The sequence below is a fragment of the Nelusetta ayraudi genome, unplaced genomic scaffold, assembly GCF_046127955.1.
Source record: "Nelusetta ayraudi isolate G7.1 ecotype Tasmania unplaced genomic scaffold, CSIRO-AGI_Nayr_v1 ptg000048l, whole genome shotgun sequence".
Classification (NCBI taxonomy): Eukaryota; Metazoa; Chordata; class Actinopteri; order Tetraodontiformes; family Monacanthidae; genus Nelusetta; species Nelusetta ayraudi.
The window spans coordinates 4,508,352-4,531,408 of record NW_027466098.1 but is presented as its reverse complement, the minus strand read 5'-3'; the positions used below and the strand labels follow the sequence as shown (position 1 = coordinate 4,531,408).

Below are 23,057 nucleotides of genomic sequence, written 5' to 3'. Positions count from 1 at the left end.
TATAGTAGTTATAAAAAAGCTAGAAAAAGCTCAAATGAATGATATAAAATAATGTAAAATGTAAGCTATGGAGTGGGATAATAAAGAATGTAAATTAGGGGTGCCACGGATGAAAAAGGGTGGGTACACAATTGAATTACGGTTACATGCAACATACTTGTATGAAGCGCTTTTTATACTGTCATGATGTGTTCGGAGGGTCAAGCTTGATATAACTGAGAGGGAAAACAAAGATGAAAAAAAAAAGTTTAAAGAAAACCTGAATTTACTTAATCCATCTTTAAAACATACTTCATGATTGAAGCCTTTGAACCACAGCAGGAGCAGAGGGAAAAGAAACAGGAGGAAAGCAGGAATAAATTAATGGAGTTCGGCCCAGCAGCTACACGCTGTGACTGATACAGAACTGCTCTAGAGAACTGGACCCTCCGCTCCTACACACTATTTTTACTCCTGAAACTGAACGAATCCCCACAGTTGGTGTCTCCCATTACCAGAATTTCAGCAAAGAGAATTCATTAAGAGAACAATAAAGAACGAGGCTTTTATAATTGTATTTGCTTGAGTCGACCATTATCAGTCGAAAAGGAGAACGCGTACCATTTTGTTCCTCTGTTCTCCCCAGGGCAAATGATTGAAGTACAAAAACAGATACGTTTTGATCTATTTGTGACTCCAGTGATATCTGTCTGTGATTGCCATTGCCGGGGTCATTTACGATCTCTGCACAAAGATAGAACGCTGATAAAAAGGAACACTGTTGACACAAGCCGACAAGACATACCTCTGGGTGCAACGTATTACATTCACGCCCTGTTCCTCTAATGTATAAATGACTATTAGATTAGCTTGTGCATCTTTTTTCATGGTCTTATTTCATTTTAAGCGTAAGTGGGACTGGCCGATATGACGGAATATATCGTCTGGACGATAGAAAATGTCTATCTTTAACATAGAACTCTATCGTTTGTATCAAAGTGTCGCAAAACGTGCTTTACGGCAGTATTTTACGTCTCCAACGCGACATGCGGCAAGCCAGGGCAGAGGCCGCACTGCTAAAACATAACCATGGACGCAGTGTTTCCGACACGGCGACTTTCTCGCTAAATCTGGCGAGATTTCCAACTCCCCATGGTGACTTTTTTGTCAAAAGCTTACAGAGCGCGATGTACGTGTAATCTTTATTCTTGTCACATTAAAATAAATCGCCGCATTTGACTCACACGGCCTCAGTCACTTACTCACCCTAAATTCCAAGAACTTGTAGTCCAACAACAATCCTCTTAAATAAGGTGGTCAAAACTAAAAGCTAAAGATATGTGACACTCACAAAAACGGCTGTGAGGCTCAGAATGCCAAAACTAATTAACGAGTAATAAACACAACTGAACATTTACATGCAATTCCAGAAAATGTCATTCAAAAAACAATACTATGTTCATAAAAAAAGAATATTGGGTAGATTGTAGTAAATATATTTAATATAAACAAAAATATATTTACATAATATAAAAAAAACAACCTAAAACATATTTAGGGTGTTCTTTTACTCTCTTTTTTTTCTCGCCCACGACATTATTATTGCATAATTGCAAATTGTCAATCATGCAAATCAGATGATGACATCATTTGGAAACAAAAATGTCCTATATGATGTATATCATATCAGGGATATAAAGTGAGCTATATCGGGATATGAAATTTTGGTCGTATCGCCCAGCCCTAGGCCTAAATACATATCTACATCAAAAAGTTAATCATTTTCCTGTGGGCGCCAGATTAAAAGGCAACACCTGCATGCTGAACTTAATCTGATCTGGAAAGAATATTGAAAATTCTTTGATTTATAAAAGAGTGCAGAATCCTATGATGGACAAACTATGAACTGAGGACAAAATGTCCCAATCACTCGTAATCTAAAAAAATTCTCCACCCTGTAATACGTGTGAAAAAACATAAGCTCCTGTTACAGAATCAGATGGATGAGAAAGGCTGGTGCCTTTTTTTAGGATGTGATAAAAAAAAAAAAAAAATCCTCTAATAATATCCATATGGCCGAAAGGAACATAATGTAACTGTATTTTTAACATCAACGGTAAAAAGCTCTCCTGCCAGAGCAGCTGCTCTCTAAACTGTACATCTCTGCACTGCTGGCCCGTAGAGGGATGCAAATTTTGGATGCTAATTGAAGCCGTCCATCTAGCAATTTGGCCAAATGGGGAGGTTTTGTTTGGGGAGGGGGGGAGCATAATTACTTTTAAGAAAAAAAAAAAAAAAAACCTTGCAAAAACCATTGTCAAATGGACAATGTCAAAGTGGTTCCATTGCCATAACAAGCACAGGGATGACACTGTGCCTGTATAGATACCAGACTAATCCTGGCACAGGTCACATGCAGTATTGATTGTAATGTCAGCGTGTCACCTTGCTGGACTGCTAATCTATTTAAATGTCGGAGTTTCCACAGTGAGTCTTAAAGGGGGAAAGACACAATCACAGCCCTGCTTTCCGGACCCCAGATCAGATATTGCATCAACACCGAGAGGCACCCATGTGGCGGGCACATGAAACGTTATCCACATCAGCGGCTGATAACCTGATGAGGCTGCATGTTGAGTCAAGTAGTACAGACCGACGTTAACTATTTGTTTGAAAAAGTTCTCTAAGGTACGTTTTGCCACTCGGGGGGCCTTTAGGAATTTTAGCCGATTTGGAGGATGCACCACTACTATCCTTCGCGGCTTCCCGTATCCCGGGATGCTTTGTGTGCTGCTGCAAAGCATCCTGGGAACCTGGGAAGTCAGCTGAAATGGTGACACTTTTGGCGGCAATTGTTTTTACCATAGTGGTTTTTACCTATTTGTCCAACGCCATATACGTTAAACCAAAACCCCAAAATGCAGTTAAAATTTGTGACTGATTTGCTTGATGCTATAAAAACATCACTTCCGGGGTTGGCCAGCAGTAGGGAACAGCAATGAAGCAACCAGGAAATACGCCAAAGGGTAGACCATTCCACCGGGGAGGCGGGTTTGGGTTCTTCCTCAGTTGGCCAGGTCCTCGGAAGGACCCGCCGGCCGACGGGGGACCCAGCCGACAAAGGATGCAGACCCTGAATTGAGACACAGCCCCTGACTTTCCTTCAGTCTGGTAGTGACTGCTTTCTCTTTTTGCCGTAGCCTTCGTAGCATGAGTAGCTTTTGTAGTCTTGTAAAATTTAACTTTTGAAAGCCTTGTTTTGTTGTTCATTTTTCAACCTATGGAGAGTGGCCAGGGTTACAGTTGCAAATGACTGATTATTTTTGTTTCATGCTAGGTTTGGTTCTTTTTAGATACACTTGGTGCAGGGGTGCTGGTTCTTTTTAATTTTGGTTTTGAGTTCAAAAATGAGAAATGAGAAAAGTCTTTGTTTTCTTTTTTTTGTCTGAGATTTGGGAAATGTGTGTAATGAAGATCTTGTTGTGATGAAAGAGTATAAAGTCCGTCGGCACTACGAGACCAAACACCACAGTAACACATCATACACTGGTGCCGAACGAACACAGAAATTCAAGCAAATGGTAGCTAATCTGCAAACTCAACAATTTTTCTTTCGTGCTAACAAAACACAGGAAAGCACTACAACAGCATGCTATGAAGTAGCTAAACTTATTGCCCAGCACGGCAAACCGTTCTTAGACAGCAATTTCATAAAGCAGTGCCACATCAAAGTTGCAGAAATAAAGTGCAGAATTTCAGCAGTGTGAGCTTATCCAGAAATAAAAAAAAAAAGAATCGAGGACTTGTCCGCTAACTTGAAACTTCAGCTAAGAGACAAAGCTTCTGCTTTTAATTTTTATTCAATAGCATGTGATGAGAGCATAGATGCCACAGACACCGCGCAGCTGTTAATTGTTTTGCGGGGAGTAGATGATAATTAATACACACAGTATTCATGTGTCAATATGTCACCTCCTCTCGTGTGTGGCCCTCAGTAAAAAACACTTTGACACCCCTATATATATATATATATATATATTGTGTGTGCATGTGTGTTTGTGGCCCTCTGACACAATTCAGATTTCTCATGTGGCCCCTTGCAAAAATGAATTGTCCATCCCTGCATTAGGCTTTTGTGTTGCTTCCCTTTCCCCTGTGAGCCGGGTTGCAACAAGATAAATCTAATGCGTAAGCTAATTCATTGGATGGCTAATAAACACGAAGCTCTAACACCTTCTCCACTAAAACTAGGGTGTTGACACTGTGTTTTTTGAACGCGGGACGACGCGCAACCGCCCTCACACCCGCCGGCAAGCTGCACCCCCTCCGCTTTCACCGCTGCGCGTCTGCTAACGCCATCGCGCGCACCGATCGTGTAGCCGCGGAACAATGGTGTCGTTCACACCAGACTTGACGCGGCACACACCTCTGCGGCCAGCTAGCGCCGCGCAGCGATGGTTTCGGCGTCTTGTCAGCGAGAACACGATGAACAGTTTTCGAGCGCTGATGGAACACAATCAAACACCTTCGCATCAGTACGTGACATACCTCATACATCGCCTGGCGCGATATTATGACTTAGCGCACGTAAGGCTCAATGTCAAACGACAAAAAAATGTGATGAAGGTCGCCGGTGTCCCAATTCCACCGCAAGCCGATCGCAGCCGTGCCGATATGACACGATATGACAGTGCTGGTGACCGGCTGTAAGATATTTGCAGCACCAGATCTCTTTATTCAAAATAATAAAAGTGCTCTGTCTCTTGATAGAACTTCTTTTGTTAACGTCACCTATTCACAGGTGTCAGTTTATCTGGTTTGGTGAGCAGGGCCTCTCCTTTTTAGCCTTTAGTTAGCGTCTGGCTCCTACCTGGACCTCCACTCCGTAGCCCATGTAGACGGTAATGGTGTAGCTGCAGTCCACAGTGGAGTGAAAAGCGGAGCTGGACTGTGGCGGTGCTTCGATGTAACCCTCTGGCCCAGTCAGGTTGAGTTTGCAGGGCACTGTGAAAGTAAATCGATTAAAGTAGTACGGACAAACATTCATAAACAAGACATCCTGTCGTGTGCTGAACTGATTCGTCAACATCTACAGTGTTTGGACTATGTGAGCTTCGTAATATGCATGTGCACAAAATGCTGATGCTGAGCTGACTGAGCGGTACACAAGAAGGGATCTCCGCACTTGACGTAAAGTTGACATGATGAACGTCATTGAACGTCATGCAAAACATACCTCCGTTTTCCTTTTTGTCTTAGCCTCTGTTTCCTGCCATTTCCAATCGCTCTTTAGTTATTTCCAGTTCCAAGATCACTGGGTAGTTCAGCCAACAATGCTGTGACGTCACGTCCTCCCACACAATAGCAATGGCGCTGGCCATTGGTTTACCAGCTAAACTTAAATGGTCGTATTTTGAAATACCTTTTGCGATCAGTGTTAAAACATATGTAACATTTTTAGGGTGGGAGACCTTTTTAAAATGATGACAACTACGTTTTGTGTTTCATGTCCACTTTAACTTCATAATTTCTCCCATTCTCACAACACTATTTTGACCCTATTTTATCAGGCTTTCGTCGACTCATTTATGTCTTTCAACCAGGTGTCCAGGTTTGGCTGTCACTACAGGACATAAGTTCCCTAAACCAAACTACTAAGTGGGCTCGTTGGCTTGTTGGGGAGCCCCATGTCAGTGTCAGCTCTTAAAGGTTTAGTGTATAATATTTGGAGATTTTGAAGAAGAAAATTGTCTACATTTTAGATCTCTCTTTCACTCTCCCTCCCCCCTCCTGAGCTTGCCTATGAACTACGGTGGCCTGCGCACAAAAACTCAGGCTCGAAGTAAACTTTTTCTCAACATAGCCATGTTGTCATTCACCTTGTGCACGGCCGCCTGTGTTGTGACGAGACCCCCGTGTACAGTTGTGCTCACGGCCGCTTTGACCAGGCGACAGCCTGCACACGGATGAACTGATTAATCAACTTGGCCTCTGTCTTGTTCCTCACTGACCCGCCAGTCCTCCTGCGATATTTGTCTGAACCCTGCACCACCCACACTCTCAGTCTGGGCGCCCCTGTTTGGAGGTCCTGATTAAAGGTTAGTGATGCACCAGTGTAGTGGTAATTTGTTCCAGCACCGTGCCGTGTGATTGTGCAAATAGAAGAGATATTTCTCAAAACAGCAGTCTTGCCGTATTAATAGAAGATTAAAAAAATAATAATTTGGACTTTCATTTTGATAATTTTTTAGATGATAAATACTGAGAGTCAATTGTTATTTAATATTTCTTCACATTTATTAGGTAAAATATATCTTTTTTTCTGTAATGACTTCAAAGTGACCTTTTTTGAATCCATTGATTAAATCTTCCTTTCATTTTTGCCTACACTGGGCCAGGAAAAGCAGGAGTTCTCCCGAGTTGGCACTGGCTGATATATTAAAAAAAAAAAGAAGCTAAGCAGCCAACCACAACAGATATGGTCCAAACATGCATGGCATCATAGGCAGCATTATAATTCTATACAGAAGCCATGCAGAGAACACGTTATCTCCCAACAGCCAAGTGACTAGGGTGCACTGCTTTTAGAAAGTTTGTCTTGGTTTTCAATCATTTATGTGCAGTAGGATATATATGATAGATGGACCTCGCTAACCTGAGAAATTCAATGTCTTACGTGACATTGTGCGGGGGTGGTGGGAGTACAAAGGTACCAGATAGTTCTTCTTTTACCTCACAGCTGGTACATTGATATACTGATTGTGAGGTGTAGCTTTGCAAACTCAGCTAAAAAACAAAACAAAATAAACATTTTGTCTTTGAATTTTGAATTTACCTCATCCTTGGATGCATTTCCTTATTTTTGCCATAAAAACAAATTTGAGGGTAGCAAGTACCGTATATTGCATTCATGCTCCGAAGATTTTGAGTACAGTCATAAGTAAAGATAATGGTGCGTATCCACTCCCTTTCATTGCACTTTCACTGGGGAGATAAAATGCTGGACGCCAGTGTACTGACCACCCAACTGTCAATGTTCTGTGTCTATTATGTGTTTAGTCAAACATAACCAAAATGCAAACTCTTTTGTCTGCAAAATTACTACCTTTAAATGATTCATTCCTAAGTGTGATGTTGTTTAACTTGATAAACTATTTTATTCATTTATTTTAAACTTATTGATCTTGCACTACTTTTCAATTGAATGTTCAACAGAGATTGTTTTTTGTTCAGTAAAACCCGATTCTGAATAAAAATTGTTAATGTTTAAATATACCATGTGGACCTCTGGGGAAATAAAAAAAAAAAAAATCCCTTTGAATCCAACAAGCACGGGGGCAAACCAGAGATGAGACGTCACTCTTACCTGGGCTCTGCATGGTGGTGATGATGGTGGTAGTGGTGATGGTGGTCGTGGTTGTCTCCTCTTCGTCCAGCCTCGGGTCTCTGCTCTCCTTAGCAGCCTCAACAGCAGACGAGGCCACTGTGGTGGGATGTGGGACCTTGGGGGGTGTATTAGTCGGGGTTGAAGTGAACTTGGCAAGAGGAGGCTGCACCACCAGGGTTCTCCGTGAGTCTGCAGCCCTCTGATCGCTGGCGTCCTGCAGTGAGGAAGAGGTGGGACTGGAGCCGGACTGAGCCTCGGACCCCCTGCCGTACAGAGCCTGGTGTCGACCCGGATCCCTGTGAAGGGGGTGGTGGTGGTTGAGGACGTTGATGGGCGGGGCAGTCGTTGCGATGGGGAGCCTCCTGCCCGTCTCCTGGGTGGTGGGACGGAGACTCGGCCCGCTCCCCTGATGGTCTGCCGGCGTCATGGAGAAATCAGGTTCAGAGGCTGTAATAAAGCAGCAGAGGAAGAGGAGGAGTGTTAAGGTGGATTTATAGTTCCTGTCACACGCTCAGCAATCACTCTGGCATGCAGGTAGAGAAGTGTCTGGCTTCAATCCTCCTCATCAAGACCATTTGAAGGTCCAGTGTGTAATTTCTGGCCTAGTTTATGATTTTTATATTGGTAAGATCTTAACATACTACCCATAAATACGTTAATAAAAGTGTATAATGGCAGTACAATAAAAGTAATTTGGTTTTCCTACTCCTAGAATGGTTATTATTTATGTATATATATATATATATATATATATATATATATATATATATATATATACATATGGGGGTGGGGGGGGGGCATGGGGGGGTGAAAGACGCTGCGATCTGAAATGTAACCACTTGATGTTGCTGTTTCTTCTTCAAAATCTCCAAATATTACACACTTAACGCACTGACAAACCCATTGTCCAGCCGTTCATTGTGGGAAAGATGGTGTCATGACAGATTAGTATTAAGACAGTAAAGAGTATTGCCAGGCTGAGCAGCCCAGTCATATCTTGTCTGACACATCGACTCTGTCTGAATTGAGAAGATCCTTTCCCCACGTCTCGTGTCTTTCCTGTACCTTCATTGTACCGTCACGTTATCAGTCCATTACAAAATAAGAATCCCACTCTGTGTATTTCCATCAGATAAAATCTCTCAGTTTTCCTCGCGTGTGTGCAGCAGCTGCATCTTTCACTTGAAGAAGTCCAAGACAAAGAAGTGCAGCTTTAAGGCTAAGATATTTTTCTATTTGATTAAATCGTATCATGAATCAAAACATTTCTGCCCCTGTGTAGCTGACTGCTACTAAATCTGCAAATCACACAATTAAAACATTGGCGTTTCTGTGCCCTTCCAGATATTTTCCAGTACAGTTATTAAATGCATTGTTTTTCAGATATGTTTTGCAATAATACATGACGTATTTTGTGATTATTGGGATTATTATGGGACCCAGTTTTTATGTTTTTATTGGTGTTTGGAGTCGATCAACCAATCGAATGCCATGTAAAGGAAACTAGACAAGGTTGTAGTTGTAGGGATTGTGAATTTCTTTTTTTTTTTAATAGAAATCTGTTGCTAGAATATTAATTTTTTCGGAAATTAGTATTAGTCAATAGTCCAATACTATTTCTAAAAAAGATCTTCCATGGAAGAAGCTCTTCAGATCATTCTGGAAGGTGAGGATGTAAACCACATTTTTTGGCTCTAAAAAGTAAATAATTGTAAATAGTATATTTTGTGTTTGTTCATTAAAGAGAAAGATAGTTGTGGCTTGACTTCAGCCTACAGGGTTAGGATTATACAAGCATTTTCCCAAAAGCAGGTGAGACAAATATCAGAGCAAATGGCCTGGACCTTATCAGAAGTAGATAATTTTTCTCATTCATTTTTCTGACCTACAGAGTTTATCTGTCAAGGCTGGTTTGTGTAAAAGAAAACGATTTCCTGTAAAAAAAAAAAAAAAAAAAAAAAAATGGCTCTTTTTCTTACAACTATTGCAAGGGTCTTTGAAGGTCTATGGTATAATGTATTATTAGCACATTCATCAGACATACTACTGCTTTAGAAAAAAAAATATACACATTTAAATATTGACAACCATGTCAACTCAGAACAGGTTTAATTTATTTAGGATCATAATTGGTGGATGTAACATATTAGGAATTCATAATTCATAATGTTTAATATCTCCATGACAAAGTGACAAAAGTGGTTTATGGTGGGAAATTGAGTCTTGGCCTGTAAAAAAATTAATAAAATACAATAGAAAATGAATTGCAGTGACCCCCATTAATGCATAATGAATTCTAAAATTAATGGTACCTTGAACATGACTGAAAATCAAGAATTCTTTATGTATCACCTTGCTGCCACTGTGGTAAAAAAAAAACATATCAGTTCTTTCTAATTAAAATATTGACGGGTTCTATCACATTCCAACTGGCAGAAAAGTGATTGTGACGGAAAGTTCTCGAGCCTGAGCTGTGTCATGTCAGACTTGAAAACTGCGTAAACGAGCTGTGTGCAAGGTTTTTTTTTAAACGTGCAACATGTGTTTGCTCAAAACAAGAAGCCATTAAAAATGCTTCAAATAGGGGACTTTTCTTCCCCTTCTGACCTCCGTAGGAACGTCGTGACTTGACTTTGCGGAGCTGCAGTGATTCAGACAGCTGAAAGTATAACTTCATAGGCAGAAAAAATAAATCTGAAAGTCAGTCACCCTCTTTATCTCTGCCTGTTGGCCGCTCCGCTCCACTGTACTCCACTCTGACATGAAGGCAGACAGAACCTCTCTCATGCTTATGGATGGAGAGTGGAGCATTCACTCGCAATCCCAGAGGAAGGCAGGCTGAAAATTTTCCATATTTCTTTCTCTCGCTCTCGCGACTTTATTTCATGCAGACCGCTACGTTGAGGCCTTTTCACAGATCGCGGCAGAGCACAACCCCGCCATTCGTGGTAAATTGCTCACATCATCTTCTCCTCTTCTCCTCCTCCATCTAATAAGACTTAATATTCATTACTGGGGAGATTGCATGAGCCACTATAATTCCACGGGGGTAACGTTCACAGCTTCTCTTCCATGTGCAACCTGCAAGATCTAATCAGGAAGCCCCTTTAGGCGACGATCATCATCTGAGCAAAGTCTTCTGTTTCTTTAACAATGCTTCATTTCCACCGTAACAGCTCCCGATCTCTGCCGACTAACAGCGATATGCTTCAAACATTCGGGCTGTTCTGGCTGTGGCTTCCTCCCCCCCAACAAACAACCTTTTTTCACAGACACCAGCTTCTATGAGAAAAGAAAGGAAAAAAAGCAGATCTCCGAAGTATAAGCGAGAAGAGGTCTGTCATCACCCTGCTGCTGTGAAGTGTGAATGCTAATGCACACACTCGGGGTGAGCAGAGTGTTTTGTCAGTTCCTTGGGCACAGAACAAATCAAATGTCGCGTGTGGAACGTGAAAGGCGCTGCAGGGGGAGATGCTGAGCTGCTCCGGAGCAGCTTAAAAATGTCAAGTCATTATTTTCGCAGGATTTCCACTTGACAAAATGTGTTCTGCGTAATGCGCCTGAACTTGCGTGCGATTATGGTGCCACGTCGAGGGATCACTCAGGTCTTCCAGATCCACCCAAGCAAGACGCGTGGGATTGTTCACCGGAGGACTAGTTCGATGTCAATGGCAATGCTGCAGGGACAGGAACATACTGCAGGCACCTTTTTTTTATTTTATTCAGGCACACTTCAAGGAAGTGTCATGCATAATCAAAGGCCGCAATGAACATATGTACTGATTCAAATGCAGTTCACAGAATGGGATGAAAACAAAAATACCATAAACTGGAAGGAAGATCATAGAAATATTGGAAGCATCACTGGAGCGTACAGTAAGTAACAAAGTACCAGCAGGGATTGTACCTCACAGTTGACCACGTCTCAGGGCATCTTCACACCTACACGACCGAAGTCCATTCAAATGAATCCTGGAGTGTTTTCTCTAAAAGTACAGCTTGTTGCCGCTGGTGTGGACGCACACAAAAATCCTGATGCGAACCAGACAAAATGACATTTGAAGTGCCAAAAATCAGAGTGCTGGGTTTGTTACTCTGTAAATATAACCTCGAGTACAGGAACCAAGAAGTACCAAAAACAAAACACATCTTGGGATGAGGAAGAACAAACACACCATGTTTCTCTGGCTCATTTACTGCAATATCGTTGGTGTTGTTCTAAAATATTTAATTGAAGGGTAACACCAAATCAAAATAAACCATCCCAGTAGGATGCCCATTAATGCTAGGATCCACGGTTGTGCAGTAACAGACCCCAGAATCCAAAATGCAGCCCATTTATGTCAATGGAGTTTGCTCACCCGGTGCAAAAAGCTGAAAAAGTCAGACATCTTGAATTGGCTTCTGAGTTTTCTGAGTTGTGTCACTTCCCATTATGCCTCTAAGTCCCATGACGCATCAGTGCGCATCAGCCAATCAGAGTGAGCCGAGACACAGCACTTGACGTGATGTGACATCATGCTCAGAATAAAATCTTTCATGTAGACCTTCTTGTCTTTTGAAAACGTAAAAATATAGAATAGAAAGACTTGTTATGAACCGTGTTTTTAGGGTGGAGGGCGCCAACCATTTTACAGACATTTTGGGTTGCAGTCTATGGAGAAAAATGCGTTGCGGGCCACTTGGAATTTTTGACTGCAGTACCTCAAGTGGAACAGTTTTGACAGTGTCACATCTCATTGTAATGTTTGGTGCCCAGTGAATTCCTACTGAACCAAAGGAAAAAGGCAACAGTGTTGCAACTTAATCGCCTGATTCCATCAAGTATACTGAATTGTAGGACTTTTATAGCCTCGACACATGATGAACACTAGCGATGAACAACGTTGACAATATGTTACGCATGCATCAAATTGAACACAGAAATAGGTGTAGAAATAGAATGGAAACATTTTCTTGTTTTCTACATAAAATTACAGCGCTGACCCTTTGCATACTTGTTTTATGTGTAGCATTCGTACCTTCAACACATGTGGATGCCCTTGTAGTGCACTCTTCTATGTGCAGCAGGTTGTTTCACTGTATTATATTTCTGTATAGTCATGGTTAGCTGCATTTGGATGTCTAAATGTACAAATACACTGTGTTGTTTAGTATGTGTTGAAGTATCAGGACCTCTGTTCTTTCTCCAAATTCACTAAAACTCAGGTTCGTGACCTTTAATCAAACACTATTGAGAAATATTTCTCAAAGATAATCCCTTTCACTTTTGATCATATAAAGAATCAGGCTGTTTTCCTTTTTCTGACACAAACATTAGCTGTCTGTTTGGATTATGTTAATACTTTGATCCCATGATAAGGTGACGGGACTATGATGGACAGCCCGGTTCTACTGTGATTGGACTGTCTGGCATACTGGCAAGAACCCAAGACTGCAGCACACCTCTCGGGAAGACTCATCACCATAACAAGATCTGTCTCTCTCTATATCGGGATTAACTCTGATTCACTATCCAATATAATAATTACAGCAAAAGGTCGACACAAAACACACACAAGGTGCAAAATCCAGAGTCTGCGGGTGAAAGTAAAGCCATTTTTCTTGTGTCGTCTTGTGTTCTTCTCTGAATAGTTAAATATTGCTGTTACCCTTGTATTGCGTGTACACTTTGTGGAATGGTCATTTAATTCAAACGTCATCAGTAATGGTGCACAGGAACTTTTTGTGAGCAATATTTTTCTCAAACCTTCATGAGAAGGTGAGCTATAAAGAACTGAGTATTATTTGAGGCCTCAGCAAAACTCCACATATCTTTCACCAAGTCCTCCTTAAGGACAAAAAAAGATTTTTAGTTTAGATTTTTCGAGGACAGCTCAGAACTGTGATAATTCATCCTGGACCTGATTTTTAACAAACATCAACTAGAATTGTATGCCTCTGACTTAGAGATGAAGACCATCTGATAAGTTGGGAAATCATCACTCTTAACTACTTGGTCAAAACATTTACAACATTATAAACCCAGTGTCCGGGAGATTGTCTGGACGCAGGACTGCATTCATCAGGCTTCTCCATGAAAACCATTGAAATGAATCTTTTATACCTCTGAGCAATAAAGAAAGTATGGGGCGCCTCCTCTCCCAGGCCCATCCTGGGCAGAACGTTCATCTTATCATTAAATGTTGTTTTTCTTTTCCTCCAGCCTTTTCTTTGCTGCTGCTCTGGGTTTTTATAGAACTTGTGATGAAGAGTGTGAGTAAAGGGCAAAAGCACCTTTGGGGACACTTGAATGTCTTTCCCCTGAGCTGTTAAAGGGACACCACAGATTTTAAAGCCTCCCCTTTGAATAAAGCATGAGTCCAATCCAAATCCTGAGCTCACAGTCTGAGACAGGGTGGCCAGAGAGAAAGGATCCGTCAGTCTGATTACTGGATTATCTTTAAACTTCCTCCAAGGATCATTGAGCCACAAAACAGTCTGTAAAAAACATTTTTGACCCCATAAGCATGCAAGGTGTTGGAAGAGCTAGCTTATTTACATAAGAACAAATATTTTTGGAATCATTACCAACGCAGTGAAGGAGTCTCGTTACAATTTTTGTCCATGAGAAATGTTCTCCCATTTGTCTCCTGAGTGAACAGAGGAGGCATTTATTCAGTCAGTCTGTGCAGCGAGGAGCGAATGGATCAGACAGTGGCCGCACTGTGACTGAACCCAGAACAGACATGAAAGTGTGGGGGTGGCAGGACTCTTTTAAATGAAAGCTCTTTGATTTCAGCGTCTCTGACCGCGCTGATAGACCGCTTATTGTGCAAGGAGAGCGCGGCGTCGAAGGCGAAGCGGCAGGTCACGGCAAAGCATTTTTGACACACTGTAACTGCGACATGAGAGAGAGCTGGGGAGGCAGGGTCAAGAGCACTGGTGGAGCTTCAGGGGGGCTTAGAGGGCAGTTTCCCGCAGTGCCCGGGGCCTAATAGGGTCCGTTGCTGAGGCAGCAGGCTCGAAACTGACGTTCGTGGCAGATGGCCATGCGTGGCACACGCACTGTGCTGTTGACGGGACCGAACCACTCCATGCAGATAAGGGGGAGGAGTCACTTATCATTTGGGGACCCAGTAACCTATTGTTTTAGGGCCCCTATCAGGCTCGGACCCTTGGAATCTTCCTAACTTTTTGCCCCATTTACGGCGTGCCAGGTAAAAAACGTCATCACCAGCTGTCCGTCAACACCGTCCGTCTGACGGACGATATTAACGTCATTATTAATAGCCTGTCAATAAAACGCAACATAAAAATGAACAGGAGCAGTTATAAACGTAAAAACGGACGGACAAAACGCAAGGAAGCAAGGAAAAACCAAATTGCCTAAGCTTGACTCCTATTTTGTTCGCCCTAAGCCTCTTCCTGTAAATGATGAAACTGGCGGCGTTTGCGGTGATTCATTCCCGACCCCGACCCCCGGAACTGAGGGGCTTTATTTATCTATTTCCTTTGTAAAAGCCATCCATATGCACATTATTGATTGATGTGTAAAAATATTTTCAATTAAAATATTTTAATACAATTTAAACATTCGGCTTATTTCTAATATCAATTGGTAACAAAGCAGTTCAAACTATGTGAACCATATACTTTTTTGAAACCCTATTTTAGTCCGCGGGCCCAGCTCTGACTTGTTCCGCCACGGGTCAAGAGCAAGCGTGACACAGTCATTCTAGGCTGTTATGGTTTAATGGACGATGCAGTAGCATGTCTCTTTAAGAGCGAGATCAACTTCACTCAGATTCACGGATGGCATCTTAAACTGGTGCAATGTGAAATGGGGGAGTTGCAAGACACCAGACACTTTCTATAAGCAGAGGTGGGAAGTAACAAAACAAAATACAAATACTTTTTTTTTACTGTACGTAAGTAGATTTTTTTCAGGTATCTGAACTTTTTTTTTTTTGTTGCAGAATTATTAATGAATTTATTGTTTTGTTAATGGCAAAAAAAAAACATATTTACATTGTACTTTGTATTTAGTATATTTCAAAACTTGCGCTTTCTTACTTTTACTTGAGTAAAGAAGGTGAAGCAGTACTTTTACTTTTCCCAGAGTATCCACACTTTTTCTTAAGTAGAGAATGTCAAGATTTTGACAGGTCTGTCTATAAGGAGAAACATTGTTGTCGTCAAGCCGGGAAAATGATGCCAATTGTGTTGCATGCACGCTTTTTGACAGGTACAATACTGAATATATCTTAAAAACAAACAAAAAAAACTGTTTATGCTTGTTGTTTGAGCAGCTTACTAGCTCTGCAGCATCTTGACACACCTTTTCTTCACGCACCGCGAATAATGCTGAGGTCTTTTATGTTTATAATGCTGACCGGCTGTCGAAAAACCGAATTAGTGCTTCGAAAAATAGATTAACTGGAAACTGATCTCGAAAAAAAACAAAAAAACAAACTCACTAATTGAGATCCTAAAAGAGATTGTTGTCCTATAAGACTCTGACAATGGAGAAAAAACACATGTCCATTTGTGCAATTTTATTTAAAAATATCAATCCAGTAAATAAGATTTGGCATTGGAAGTGATATGGTGCTTTTGAGTTAATGATTTTAACTTTTTAAGAAATGAAAATGCTTTGTTTATTGCAGCGTATATTGCCAATTAAAATGTCATTTTGTTAATGGACACTCCATCCTCGCGTAAAGCAAGATGGGTAGTTTATGCATCTTAGAATCTTACTTTTTACATAATTTCTTGTCCCTGTACTTTCTACAAACTCTGCAGAGGACTTCAATGCAGTATGGACAAGGCTGTAAGTGTAAGCGCTGACAGGCAGCAAAGAGGACGTGCATAGATTCAAACCCTGCTCTGTTTTTTGAGCAGGATAAAAGGTTGGCTTGACGGAAACAAACACCACCCTGAGAGATTTTAATCCTCAAACTCAACAGCAGGGACAGCAGGGAAAAAATAATCAAATTTGACAGATGTTTTGCAACAAAATTATTCACGATTATGAGCTAAACATGTTGACAATGACGAGTTTGCATTACACCCAGCAGCAACTGTAAATAATGGGACAAATCTGAAAAATAAAATGAGGTTTCGGATTGAATAACACATTAACACACAGATGATCAATTTTAGATTGTTTTTCTAGTCTGTTGTAATGATAAGAATTGTGAGCAGAGGCCACCTTATGAACAAATACCCAGTATTTGCACAAAGAAATAACCCAATTCTTTCTGAGACTGAGGCAGATAAGATAGAAGAGAATAAAGGCCGACTATCGGATTATTTTCTATCGGCTGGGCCATGTATAAACATATTTTATTGCATGTTTTGGATTCAGGCAAAATTGATTGCTTTTGCTGCGTCTCACTCTACCGGAATACAAAGCAGACTCTTAATCCAGGGTTGCCTCCAGCAAAATGTTGCCCACTTTAAAATTTCCCCTACCATTGATCGAGCAGCAAACGCCTACAGTCAGGGATGCTCATTCACGCCGATTTAAAAAATGGCAGGTATAGGCCACCACCGGTAATACCCAAACAAAGGCCTCCACACCGCTGACATATTAACTCAATAACACAACAGGCATCGTTGCCTCCTGCACACACTATCAAGCGAGCATTTTGCAGAAAATACAATGAAAGGCAGTTTTTACAGCGGGACATTTGACTTTTCCGCCGACTGCCGTCCAACGGTAAGTAATTTGCACAACACTGTTAATCTGACCACAAACTGCTCGCACAATGACTGTATTTTCATGGGAAAACAATTGGAATAAAAAATGTGATTGGAATAAAATCCCTTGTGCATAGGGGACTTTCCAGCCTGGGACTTTTATACTTAAAGGTTAGGTGTGTGATATTTGAAGACTTTCAAAAAGAAACAACACCATACAGTGATTACATTTTAGATTGCAGGGTCTTTCACTTTCCCTAGTAAACTACGGTGGACTGCCCATCCAAACCTGGAAACCTCATCCACCTTCTTGTTTGTTGGTTTATTTGGGGATGCAAAGCGTTCTCCCCAAATATGAAACGCGCTGTCAGGCAGTGCCATATTTCCTTAGAAATATGGCGGTGTAAGATATCAGATAACTGGGAGCAAAACCCTTGTTCTATGTACAATTTTTACACATATATATGCTTAAGAAAACCAAATTACTTTTCTTGTACTGCGATTATACAATTTTATCATTGGCATTATATTGAGTTTTTAACAATGTAAAAATCATAAATCAAGCCAATTATTACACACCTGACCTTTAAACCAAGCCCACATTTTCTTGCCTTTCTTTTTTTTAATCCTGTCGAGAACCTTCTGGCTTTCTATCATCGCGCCGCATTGCACTTAATTCGAGCACTGCTTGAAAGGTGATTCATGGGCCGTACCAACCACTTTGGAAAGGAAAACTGCTGTGATGGTAAATGGTCGAATACACTTTTACAATGATGCTGGTTCTGCATCTTCAGATAAATTGAGAACGTGTGTATGATCATGCTTGCCTGCGGTCGTGTGTACATGTCAGAAAGACAGTTTAGAAATATTTTGTGTTGATTATTATTTTGAGCAGCCTCTCGGTAAAGACTCATTACGACCATGTCTCACGGGTCGGGGTAATCATTCAGCCATGCTGCTGTTCTCCACACAGAACATGACCTACTACACAACCAATCAGAAGGTTATAGACACACCTTCTCATGTAATGTTTTTTTTTTTTTTTTTTCATTTTTGTGTCAATTGACATTGTAGATTCTCATTGAAGGCATCAGAACTATGACAGCCATTTTGTCACTGTCAGCCCATGGTTAATCAAAATTGACTCATTTTGTTATGCTGCTGCATGTACTGAGATAATCAGATCTGATTGCGACACTGCTATCAGCGTTAGCCAGGGGACATGGATCAGACATCTTTCTGAAGAGAACATTTCCACCACTTTATGCCAGGTTCCCTCACCGATACGTGTGACACCCAGAGAAAACATCAATTCAAAGCCAAATGTTAATCGGTAGAACTACCGTCACCTCTGCTGGGGTCAAGCTAAGTCAAGTAAATGATGACACTGTCAGCACATCATCAAGAACTTTCAGCTTTGGAATATGTCAGTGATACATGCAGGTTTCTATTAAACTTATTTGTTGTTGCTGTTCGGCCATAGGTAAAGAAAAAATAAAATCTGCTGGGTCCCGGCTGCTCTTTACTGCAAACACAGAGCTTTTTTTTTAAAGGTTCTGTATTAATTCTGTTCCAGGATGTTTATTTTTCATCCCAGACTTCAGTGGAGCAGCCACACATCATTAATCATCCAAAGACACTATGTATCCCCTGAAAACAGCACATTAAGCCAGTTGTTCGCAGTCTAGGGTAAAAACACTTAGCCTAACTCCTTCCGGATTTTTCAGAAATATATTTTATTATATTCTGAATAAAGGAATGGATGGAAATTAAGGGAAAAAAATCTGGCTGTAAACATCCAGTTTTGACCTTGACGTGGTGCATGTGGGTTGTGGGTGAAGACTAAAATAAATTGCACTTGGAGTCTTAAGAGTGATTCCTAATGTAACATAGCCCAATTGCCAAGGGAGGTTCATTTGTTTTAAATCATGTTTGCAACTCAGATTAAATAAGCATCTTTTCAACTGTTACTGGTGCTGCTGCGTTTGGCTTTTGTCATCATCAAAAATACAAGCTGCTTCTTTCAATCTCTAATACTGAGGAAGCCTTCTTGACACGCAGCGGATATGTGTATATGTTAAAGAAGCGAGTTACAGTACAGTCACTGTGTTTTAAAGTCAGGCTCATTTCACAAAAGCTCTAATCAATACTAAGAGCAGCTTCAATATCCTTGATGGTCCCTATTTTGTTTATTTGTTTTCCCAAATGCTGCTAAACACTGTCCTTTCCACTCTGTCACCTCAGCGAAAGGTCACTCTCTCATCACCATAATGAGAAAGGACAAAGACGAGGCGGAGTGGATCAATAGGCGGTGCTGTCCCATATCAGCGCAGATGCATTGATTTGCAGCTTTGAGAGGGTTACTGTTTTCTGGGGACCAATATATGTGTGTGTGTGTGTGTGTGTGTGTGTGTGTGTGTGTGTGTCTATATATATATGCATATAAATATATGTATGTGTATATATATATATATATATATATACATATATATATATATATATATATATATATGTATATATATATATATATATATATATATATGTATATATATATATATATATATATATTGTGGATTTGTTGATGAGAGAGTGACCTTTCGCAGAGGTGACAGAGTGGAAAGGAGAGTGTTTAGCAGCATTTGGGAAAGAGGGAATAAAACAACGAGAAATAAACAAAACAGGGAACATGAAGGATTGAAGTTGCTCTTAGTATTGATTAGAGCTTTTGTTAAAACACTGTGACTGTACTGTAAATTGCTTCTTTAACATATACACTTGAATATATATGTGTATATATATATATATATATATATATGTATATATATATATATATATATATACATATATACATATATATACATATATTTTTGGCTATAACTGAGTCTCTATGTATGAATGGATATAGGCTCAGTTATTGTATGTTATTGAGGAATCTCCCCTGCGTTCCAGTCATCTCGGATTTTATTTATGTATTCCAGAGCGTGCTTTGCTTTTAGCTTTGGGGTGGAATGCGTCAGCGTTAATGAGGTTTGAGCAGAGACGAGAGCTCAACCCACAAATCAACACAGACCTGAAAGAGACACATGCAAAGATGCCAAAAAACTCAAGTGAGTTGAGAAAGAATATGGTCTCAACAGTCTCACAAAGAGGCACGCTACAAAACATAAGAAGAATAAGAATAAAGAAGAAAATAACTGGCAAATTATTGCACAGCACGACCACCCAGAGAAACATCCAAAAGAAGTGCAAATAACAATGGATGCAAATATGTCTTGGGTGCACTGGAAATTGATGGAAGACACTCAGCTTCCTTGTATAATCACAAAGCAGCAGCAGAGCATGATCAATTCAGTCCAAGCTTCCACAAACTAAAGCTTTTTTTTTTATTTTTCAAATCAAAATTAGTCGAGATGAATCGCACAAACCAAGAACCCATTGCAGTTTTGTATTTACACATCATGTTTGAAAAATTGCAGATCAGTTTTTGTGTGAACTGCAGGTCCACTCCTGAAAACTACTGTAATCTGGGCAACAGACAAGTTAGTTCCAGGCTACGTTGAGCTGATTGGCAAGAGTCGCTTCTTTCATCAATTTAACTTCTTTTTTTCAAAGGGACAAAATCACTTCATTTGCAATTTGCAGAGGAACTTATGTTGAAAAAAATAATAGCATAAGACCATAAAATAAATGAGACGTGCTTCAAAACGAATTGTGTCAACAGTGTGTTATAATAATAAAAATAATAATAATGAAAAAAACAACATTTTCAGCATTTAATTGGTTTAATTGGTATTTTTTAAAAGCATCTCTAGCAGCCACAGCTATGAAAAAATAATACAATACAGCACAAAAAATAAAATACAATAGTTTGAAACTAGGAAGCTTTGATGATATTCAATTAGCCTGAGCCTCGATTGAACCTAAGGCTGCTATATTCCACTTAGTTTTCCCAAAGAGAAACGCTCGGGTTAATGTGTGTGTAATGCATTATGTTATTGTGTTCTGTTCATTGTTGTTTCATGCACTTGGCACTTGAAAGTGACATTAGCCCATTAAGGCTGTTCAAAACAACCTTTTTGATGGAAGGAAAAATGCTGTGTTCAAAGACGTATTGGTCTATTTAATGACAGCAGGTTGCAAGCTGAAGCAGAAACAAACTGAACAGGGCGTACCGAATGGTTTGTAAAATACTGAATATCGTTGCATCCCTGAGGCAAAACTGGGGTTTTGACTTCTTCTTCGAAATCTTAACAATACGGATTCTCCTGAACCGTTTCCTCCTTAGACTTAGGGCGTATTCACACCTGCCCTGTTTGGTTCGAACTAAACCAAAAAAAGCTCCCGGTGCGGACCTTTTAGGCTGGTGTGAATACGAACCAGCAAACTCTGGTCCAGAGCAAGCAGCCGGTCCGAGACCTCGCCGGAGAAGTGGTCTCGGTTCGCTTCCAAACGAACCATCGGTCGATGTGTGAGATCGACCGCACCGTGGCTCCAACCAGTTGTGAAATCACACACTGTTTTACACGTCACAGGCTTCCGTAGCCACAACCATTAAGGGAAGTTGTGTTTTGGTTAGCATAGTAGAAAGTTTAGTAGCACGTCGTCGGACGGAACATAAGTCGTTGTTCAACGTGTAGTAATGAGGAGACGGTTCTTGCCAAATGTCTTTGTTGTCGCAAAATGGTAAACATCTCCTCATAAAATCGACGTTGCATCAAAAGCCTCTGATGCTCCAAATGACCTGCAACAGCTTGTGTTTGTGTGAAATAAAACAAACATTATGAGCACAACGAGTACAGCACGCTGGAGATCCACGTATTTTACCGTGTTAGCCCGCCCTGAAACGTTTTGTCCAATGATTTGCACGATCTTTGCACACATGTGGGTTTGTTGTCAAATCCTGGGACTCTTGCGAAAATTGCGATGTGAAAAGGAACCGCGCCAAACCAAAAAGATGCATTGTATTTTTGGGCCGGACCAAAGAAAGCGAACTAAAGGACTTTCCTGGTGTGAAAACGCCCTTACTCTCCATTTCTACTTCGTGCCCTCCTTCTGAACTTGCACCACCTATGCGTGGCATCATAACCACATGACTGAAACCCGGCTATTGGCCAGGTCGGAGTAGATTTCAGAGACCAATCGGCAACTCGACTTTTCTTGTGGCAGTGCGCGGACGTGCACGCTGATCATTTTGAATTGCGCACTGGTGTGAGTGCAAACGTGAATTATTTGTCTCCATATTCGGCCATGTGACATCCGGGAGACGTGTCCGGGCTGCGAACCCAACGTTTGCTGCGCCTCAACCCCGAGCGCAGGGGAAGCGCAGGTGGAATCGAAAGCTCGCCCTCCTTTGTCACCAACTCAGCTGAACCCTCCTCCTTCAACGAAGCACTTCCTCCCCCTCCTCCTCCTCCTCCTCTGCTACTTCCACCTCTTGCCGCGTCTCCGCTCGCCTCGTCACAAACATTCACCCTTGAGCGACAGATTAGCAGCGCCGGCTTCTGGCTTCTTTTGTGAAGCCGTACAAAGCCCGGTCAATTAAAGGCTCTTCTCTAGCTTAACAAGCTCTAATCCAGACATGCTTTTATTGCATTTGATTTTGCTCGCTACTTCTTGCCAAAAGAAAAGAAACACACACACACACACACACACTGAGAGACAGGGACCCTGCTCTCATTCTAAGTGTGGCAATCATCAGGAAAGCATTCAGATGCCGCTCCGGTTCTGGCAGCTGTCACTTTCCTCCGACACGCATGGCAAACAAATTAATATAAAAAAAAGACAGAAAAAGAAAAGAAATAGAGAGAACAACACCAGAGAGAGAGAGAGAGAGAGAGAGAGACCTCTGGATCCACCAATCAAACGTCAGCGAATGCTGAAATGGTTTGGCAGCCTCGCAGCTCAGTGATGCCAAGGATTGTTATTTAGAAGGCGAATGGGACTCAAAATGCTGCGTCCAATGCGCTTGGAGCCTTCAGCCTCGATTGCCGACTGAAAACAGATTGAT

The 23,057-nt window shown here is 41.0% G+C and overlaps 1 protein-coding gene across 1 annotated transcript in view; it reads right to left on the bottom strand.

The window, feature by feature from the left end:
* The window catches only part of sez6b (seizure related 6 homolog b), a 182,662-nt gene that overhangs the window by 100,765 nt on the left and 58,840 nt on the right, over positions 1–23,057 (bottom strand). The window contains exons 2-3 of the mRNA XM_076035813.1: positions 7,346–7,813; positions 4,850–4,983 (exon numbers count right to left, since the gene is read on the bottom strand). Coding sequence (XP_075891928.1) covers positions 4,850–4,983; positions 7,346–7,813 — 602 coding nt within the window. The remainder of the gene's footprint in view (positions 1–4,849; positions 4,984–7,345; positions 7,814–23,057) is intronic.